Here is an 8459-nt window from a genome sequence, read left to right as displayed (position 1 = left end):
AGCACTGACCCTCCTGCAGTGCAGCGCTCCCTCAGCACTGACCCTCCGACAGTGCAGCTCTCCCTCAGCACTGACCCTCCTGCAGTGCAGCGCTCCCTCAGCACTGACCCTCCGACAGTGCAGCTCTCCCTCAGCACTGACCCTCCTGCAGTGCAGCGCTCCCTCAGCACTGACCCTCCGACAGTGCAGCTCTCCCTCAGCACTGACCCTCCTGCAGTGCAGCGCTCCCTCAGCACTGACCCTCCTGCAGTGCAGTGCTCCCTCAGCGCAGACCCAGCTGAGTGTTAGTGCTGGACGGTGGAATGTGAGGTTCTGAGTTGTGTTCTTGAGCCATTAGCCTGGGATTGAGTGCGAGCTGATCCAACTACAGGCCAACTGTGTACCTTAGTGAAGTTCATTATCCCATCACCTAATGGGGGATTGTAATTAATCTGTTTGTGTCGTCTCTTTTGCCCAGTTTTCAATCTGTTGAGACCCCTCATGGTTCTGTTGTCACGATGATAAGTGGTGTAACTGCTGACCTTTTCCAGACTGAGTGGTTCTTTGTTACTGGACAGCACGTGTCCATTAACCGTGAGTATATATTTGAAAGTGAAACTGATTTCAGTGTGAAGTTTATTTTCTGGAGATACTCAGTGCATGCAAGCAATAACTCTCCTTGTGTGCCTTCTGTTTATTCCCTGCTATCCTTCTCCTTAAGTTACTTGAAAGACCCAAGCCACGGCAAAGATAAAGGAGGTTTTGGTGCCAGGGATTTAGTTCACTAAATCTTCCCCAGTGCTACACACTGATCGAGATTGGAAGTACCATACTGTGTTCGCTAGTGGAAACTGCCCTTCTATAAATCTGACTGGTTTAGGTCGGAGGTTTGGAGAGAATGGGGAGTGATCGGTAAGACAAGGGGAGAAGGAGAGTGAGAGATATGAGAAACCAAAGGATGACTGAGTGGTGGATGATACAAGGGCTGGCACCAAGAGGGCATGAAGGGACCTGGTTACCCTTGTGCAATGGCCATTCACGGCAAGCAAGCAAGTGCAGAGAGCAGTTAGGATGGTATGCCATCTGTTGGCCTTCATAGGACAAGGGTATGAATACAAGAGCAAGTCTTACAAGGCCTTGACGAGACCAAACAGGGAATATTGCAAGCAGTTTTGGCCTCCTTACCTCAGGAAGGGTATATATGCTGTGGAGGGAGTGCACTGTCTGATTCCTAAGGTGACTGGTTAATTAAAGGAGGAGGGATTGAGTCGAGTGAACCCATATGGACTGGAGTGTTAGAAGAATGAGAGGAGATCTGAATTCTGACAGGGCTGGAGGTGGCACGTGTCCCTTGGTCGAAGAGTGGGGGAGTCCGGAACAAGGCCTCAGGATACAATATAGGAAACTTTGGAATGAGGTGAGGCTAGTCGACCTGAGGTATTGTGCATCAGTGAAGGCTGTGGAGGTTGAGTCGCTGAATAGATTCAAGAGAGAAAATGACATGAATCTAAATGACATAAGGGTTAGAGGGGAGAGAACTGGCATACAGCAATGTGACAGAAGATCAGCCACGACCACATTGACTGGTAGATAACACACCATCGACTAAATGGTCTAGCTCTGCTTCTATCGTCTATGTTTCTGAGAGGATTTTAGGATCGTACTATATGTGGAGACAATTACAGGGGAGCTGGAGAGATTCTGTGAGGGTATCGAGCAAATGTGTGCATGAATTAAGCTGTGAATGCCCCCAAGCAGCAAGTATAAGGTCAGGGTGAATTAAATGTGAATATTAGCCAAGGGAGGAAGGCAGTGACATTACTGTGACCAATAGGCGTGTGGTAGGGACTCTGCTAGAAGGTTGGAGCTTGAGACGTTTCAGGCAGAGATACCTGCACCTGAACCCTCATCTATGCAGTGACCTCAATCACTGGTTGATCAATAAGTGCAGAGTGATCTGACTGGGAGAGATGAGACCACACTGCACTTCTGAAGAGATTTCTTCGGAATCTGAGGTGGTGGTGCAGAGAGACAAAATCGATTTGCACCTCAAACAAATGATAAACACGAAGCAAGTCTCACACACAGGCCCACACACATACAGGAGGGAGGCACGAGGACACCCTTCCAAGCCAACATAAAGCTGCAGAATCCCCAAACGAAAGGCCGACAGTTCGGAGAGACAGTTGCGGGGGGTGGGGTTTGTGGGGACCAGAGGAGATGAATCTAAAGTCTTGCCAATTATTCTTTCAGTCCCAGTGTGGTCTCTCGCTGAAATCGCAGCTACGTTTTGAATTTCCGACTGAGTCACAGAGTCATACAGAGACCCTTCGGCCCACCTCGTCCATGCCAACCAGATCTCCCAAACTGAAATAATCCTATTTGCCAGCATTTGGCCCATATCCCTCTAATCTCTTCCTATCCATGTCCCCATCCAGATGCCTTTTAAATGTTGTAATTGTACCAGCCTCCACCACTTCCTGTGGCAGCTCGTTCCATACACACACCACCCTCTTTGTGAAAAAGTTGCCCCTCAGGTCCCATTTAAATCTTTCCCCTCTCACCTTAAACCTTTGCCCCTCTAGTTTTGGACTCCCCTACCCTGGGGGAAAAGATCTTGTCTATTCACCCTATCCATACCCCTCATGATTTTATAAACCTCTATAAGGTCACCCCTCAGCCCCCAACACTCCAGGTAAAATAGCCCCAGCCTATTCAGTCTCTCCCTGTAGCACAAACCCTCCAACCCTAGCAACATCCTTGTAAATCTTTTCTGAATTCTTTCAAGCTTCACAACATCCTTCCTATAGCAGGGAGACCAGAATTGAACGCAGTATTCCAAAAGTAGCCGAATCAATGTCCTGTACAGCCGCAATATGATGACCCAAATCTGAGCTCATATTCTCCTCACCACCTTGTTTGGAACAGGTCTCGAAGACTACCAACCGTCTGATGGAGAGACTATCCTTGCGATATACACTTTGCGAATGTTCCCAAGGCATTGGCCTACTCATTGAGACGCCTTGAAAAGGTCTGAGGAAAAGAAATTGATTGTCACCATCAGTGGCTCTGATTATGAAACTCTTGTTCTCTGTAATTTTTCTAACTGATTTTAAATCATTTTGTGGAGGTGACCTGCCACACAGAGGTTTTACCTGTAATAGTATCAGATTCAAGACGTTTTCACATGGCATTGAATTAAACAGTTACATTGACAAACAGCAGTTCATTGAGTTTGAGCTTTTCTTCTGAAAGTCAGACAAATGCTAAAGTGTTGCTTTCAGTATTGAGGGAGCAGGGAGTTGTTGGATGGGGAGTGACCCTCCGACAGTGCGGCGCTCTCTCAGCACTGACCCTCCGACAGTGCGGCGCTCCCTCAGCGCTGACCCTCCGACAGTGCGGCGCTCCCTCAGTGCTGACCCTCCGACAGTGCAGCACTCCCTCAACACTGACTCTCCGACAGTGCCCGTTCCCTCAGCACTGACCCTCCGACAGTGCGGCGCTCCCTCAGCCCTGACCCTCCGACAGTGCGGCGCTCCCTCAGCACTGACCCTCCGACAGTGCGGCTCTCCCTCAGCACTGACCCTCCAACAGTGCGGCGCTCCTTCAGCACTGACCCTCCGACAGTGTGACACTCTCTCAGCACTGACCTTCGGTACTGATGACATCCATGCCTGTATCCCATTGTTTTGGAAAGTGCACCTGTCCAGGAACGAATGCCTGACTTTTGAACAGAGTCATTTTGGAAATGTTTGATGCCTTTTCCAGAGGTCTGGCCATTGTAAGACTTGAACAGATTGGTGTTCATGTTAATGTGCTACATTTCCACTGGGAACATTTTCTTGCATCGTTTCTCTTTGATGCTAAATTGCGATGCACTGGCTAACTCTCAGCTATGCTGAATACCTGCTTAACCTGAGTTTGTGGAACAAAACACTGGAACATTCAACATTTTTCTATAGAATTGTCCGAGATGGTATTACATACATTTGGTGAAGGTGGGATTTGAAACCATGCCTCTTGTCTGAAAGGTAACAAAGCTACCAATGCACCACAAGAGCCTTGAACGCAAATTTCTTTGGAATGATTTTATTCAATTCCATCGTACTCACGGAAGTCTGGTCATACGTGTAATTTCCATGTGGTTTCGAGTACCACCACTGGCTGGAGGGTGTTCTTGTATCATGATATTTTTCCTCTTATTCTAAATGTTGTGGCTGGTTGAATTCCCCTTTGCTGGAGACAGTGAGTTTGCTTCTGAAATCCTCTGCAGGAACCCACCGTGAGTGGTAAAGATGACTTCTGGTGGGTTTTCAGCAGCGAGGAAATGAAGATTGAGAGAGTGAGCAAACATCGATTACACACACACACACTCACTGTCTCTCACATACACACATATAGACACACATTCACACGCAAAGACAGACACACATACATGCAGACACACACACACACGCAGACAATCACGCACACATGCAGACACACACAGACAAACACACAGACACACAAACGGATAAGCACACATGTACAGAAACACACATGTTCACACACTTGCACACGTGCAAGTTTCATTCTGGATTATCTGTCCCGTGCATGTGCATTTTTGAAGCCTGAGGGGTAATCAACAGACAACGCATGCCTGATCCAACATCGGATCAGGCCATTCAGCCCAACATGCCTATGCAGGCCCTGTGACCAAACTCTGCAAATATCCTCCACTTTCACCTCGCTTTGTCTTCACAGCCCTGTTTGGATTTATTTGTGTTACTGTTTGTGGAGTTACAGCGAAGAAGCAGTATCTTTCCCTGGAGAGCAGGGAGAATGTGGGACTAGCTCCTATGGGGAATGGCCGAGGTGAATTGAATCGATATGTTAAAGGGCAGCGGTGGGGGAAGGGTTGAAGCTGGATAAACATCTGAGGATACGGCGACACCATAAGATTAAGAGGGGATCAGGAGAATAATTATGTGGAGCATAAACGCTAGCAGGGAGCAAATGGCCTGAATGGTCTGTGCCTATGCAATTCTACTAAAAGTTGCATCCTTCTCCAAACATTCTCGTCATTTCCCCCAACTTGCTACTCATTGGCCCCAATTATTGCTAAGAGCTGGAAGGGGGAATTGAGCCGAATTATTCAATTTTGCCTCTCGTGGAGATGATGGGCCAAAGCGGCTGATGTTGGAGACATAAAACCATAGAATCTCTACCATGTGGCAGCACGCCATTCAGCCCATACCAACCCTCCCAGTGAATCCCACCAAGACCCAACCCCCTAACCCTGCATTTCCCACAGCCAATCCACCCTAACCTGCACATCCCTGGGCACTATGGGTAATTTAGCACGGCAAGTCCACCCTAACCTGCACATCCCTGGGCACTATGGGTAATTTAGCATGGCGAATCCACCCTAACCTGCACATCCCTGGGCACTATGAGACAATTTAGCATGGCCAATCCACCCTAACCTGTACATCTTTGTACTGTGGGAGAAACCCACGCAGACACAGGGGAGAATGGGCAAACTCCACACAGACAGTTGCCCGAGGGTGGGATCAAACCCGGGTCCCTGGTGCTGTGAGGCAGCATTGCTAACGACTGAGCCACTGTCTGAGGTATATAGTTAGCAGGCTTTATAGCTCATGTTAGAGACAAAAAAACTGCAGATGCTGGAATCCAAGGTGGACAAACAGGAGGCTGGGAGAACACAGCAGGCCAGGCAGCATCTGGAGGAAAGGAGCAGTGTATGTGTATGCATCTACTTGTAAAATTGCCATCTTCCACTTTATAAAGGTCTGTGATCCAAGTATTAATCCAAATGTTGACTAGACCGATAAGTATATATTCTGTACGTTTGTATATATTATCGTGATAATGGAGCAGGACTGAAGAAGGGTTATACCTGAAACATTGAGTGCTCCTTTCCTCCAGATGCTGCCTGGCCTGCTATGTTCTTCCAGCCTCCTGTTTGTCTCCATAGCTCAGGGGTTAGAGTACTGGCCTTGTTAAACCAGTGATTGCACTGGTTCAAATCTCAGTGCGGCCTTTTTGCATTTTGTTCCGTTGCCAAGCCACACTCAATTTAAAAACCTTCACGTTTTCGATTTTAAAGAGCTTGGGGACTGAGCTCTGAAACAACAGACACTAGCCTGTCACTTACGTTCTGAGGAAGGGTCACCGGACCCGAAGCGTTAACTCTGATTTTTCTCTCCACAGATGCTGCCAGACCTGCTGAGCTTTTCCAGCAACTTCTGTTTTTGTCACCTATTTTGTTGAGTTGAATTCCAAATTGCCTTCTTTTTGCCAGCACAGAACACGGTTCTGTGTATTAACGGATCTAAGTTAGAGGTTGTTCATCTCAGACACTCTGAGATTCCAAATAACAATCCCTGATTGTTTCTGCCTGTCGTTTTATCACGCTGGTCGGCTTATTCACCAAATGCTGCCCAGTTGCAGCAAAACACTCAGTTGCAAGGACGGGCTGGTTAGATACAGTCAGTACCCTTCCCTGAGGCCAACAGCTGAGTGGGTAAGCAGCCTGCTTTTGTGGGGAACGCTTCTCGCACTGGAGGGTGCCAGAGAAGGACAGCTATCTTCACCTATCCTCCAACCTGTGAGATACCCTAGCCTCCCAGGATACACAGAAGTAACTGCGGCTTGTCTCGAGCCCAAACAAGGTGGCTCTGGGAGATAGTAAGAACTGACGATGCTGGAGTCAGAGATAACACAGTGTAGAGCTGGACGAACGCAGCAGGCCCAGGCAGCATCAGAGGAGCAGGAAAGCTGACATTTCTGTCGGGACCATTCTTCAAAACCTGTGCATCTTCTGTCCCACCTCACTGACCCATCCCCCCCACTCCCTACCTGCACCCACCTATCATCATCCCACCTACATTCACAGCCCCATCTATTCTCTCTATTTATTTCAGAGCTCCCTTCGCCCTCCCCCATTTTCCGAAGAAGGGTCTAGGCCCGAAATGTCAGCTTTCCTGCTCCTCTGATGCTGCCTGGCCCTGCTGCGTTCCTCCAGTTCCACACAAGGGTGGCCCTGGGCTTGTTTGTGAGTTTATGGGACACGGAGAGAGAAAAACGTTCTGATAATAACACAAGAACTAGGAGCAGGAGGAGGCCATTCAGCCCCTCAGGCTTCCTTTGCCATCCAATACGATCATGGCTGATCTCATCTCGGCCTCAACTCCATTTTCCTGCCCGTTGTCTAGAATCCTTCAACCCGCTACGAATGAAAAGTCTATCTCCTTCTCAACTTTACTCAATGTCTCAGCAACCAACAGTGAATTCCACAGGTTCGCAATCCTTTAAGGGAAGTCATTTTTCCTCATCTGTGTTTTAAATCTGCTCAACCCTTGAGCTAAAACTCTGACTCTCATTCTAGATTGTCCCACATGAGGAAATATCCTCTCTACATCTACTTGGTCAATCTACTTCAGAATCTTGTAGACTTCAAGTGGATCTCATCTTATTCTTCTAAATTTCAGAGAGTATTGGCCTTAACTACTCAATCTCTCTTCATAAGACAGACCTCTCATCTCTGAAATCAATCTAATGAACCTCCTCTGAGCTGCCTCCAATTCAACTACAGCCCTCCTCTAGTAAGGAGACCAAAATTGTACAGAATTACCAGGATGTTGCCGAGTGTGGAAGGTTTGAGTTATAAAGAAAGGCTGGATAGACTGGGACCTTTTTCACTGGAGTGTAGGAGGTTGAGAGGCAACCTTATAGAAGTTCATAAAATCATGAGGGATATAGATAAGGTTAATGGTAGTTGTCTTTTCCCTAGGACAGGGGATTTCAACACTAGGGAGCACACTTTTAAGGTGAGAGGAGAGAGATTTTAAAAAGACAAGAGGTGCAATGTTTTTTTCACAAAGGGTGGTTCATATATGGAATAAACTTCCAGAGGAAGTGGTGGATGTGGGTACAGTTACAACATGTAAAAGACATTTGGATAAGTACATGATTTGGAAAGGTTTGGAGGGATATGGGCCAGGAGCAGGCAGGTGGGACTAGTCTAGTTTGGGATAATGTTCAGCACTGACTGGTTGGGCTGAAAGATCAGTTTCTGTACTGTATGATTCTTTCACTCTATGTGATCAGACTAATGCTTGCTCAGTTGAAGTGAAACTGCCCCTTTCTTTAGACTCTATTCTGTTAGCAAAAGATACCATAAACAGAACCAATAATCTACAAGGTGACTGAAATGTACCCCACATTATGCACCAAGTTAACACAGTGCAGGATTAATAGAGAAATGATCCAAAAATATTCATTGCTAGATCAAAGAGAGTAAAATTCTGTCGATCTATAATTGATATACATTTCTTTACTGAAGTGTTTTGTGTCTCTGTGTACACTTATTGGGCAAAGATAAGCATTAGGTGGGAGCAAATTGAACTCAAAGTATTTTCAAACTTGGACAGTGTGTTCCTGGTGGTGGAGGAGGGAGGCGAGAGTGTGTTCCTCAT

General features: G+C 47.1%; 1 protein-coding gene across 1 annotated transcript in view; it reads left to right on the top strand.

The window, feature by feature from the left end:
• The window catches only part of LOC125481184 (cobalamin binding intrinsic factor-like), a 9655-nt gene extending 6527 nt beyond the window's left edge, over positions 1-3128 (top strand). Inside the window, exons 5-6 of the mRNA XM_048592383.1 lie at positions 458-573; positions 2908-3128. Of these exons, the coding sequence (XP_048448340.1) occupies positions 458-573; positions 2908-2996 (205 nt within the window). The 3' untranslated portion in view covers positions 2997-3128. The remainder of the gene's footprint in view (positions 1-457; positions 574-2907) is intronic.
• Positions 3129-8459: the final 5331 nt, after the last annotated feature.

This window comes from Rhincodon typus, unplaced genomic scaffold (assembly GCF_021869965.1).
Source record: "Rhincodon typus isolate 14 unplaced genomic scaffold, sRhiTyp1.1 hic_rhity00001133, whole genome shotgun sequence".
In the NCBI taxonomy this organism is placed as follows: Eukaryota; Metazoa; Chordata; class Chondrichthyes; order Orectolobiformes; family Rhincodontidae; genus Rhincodon; species Rhincodon typus.
The sequence above is the reverse complement of the archived record's forward strand: the minus strand, read 5'-3'. Positions and strand labels throughout refer to the sequence as shown.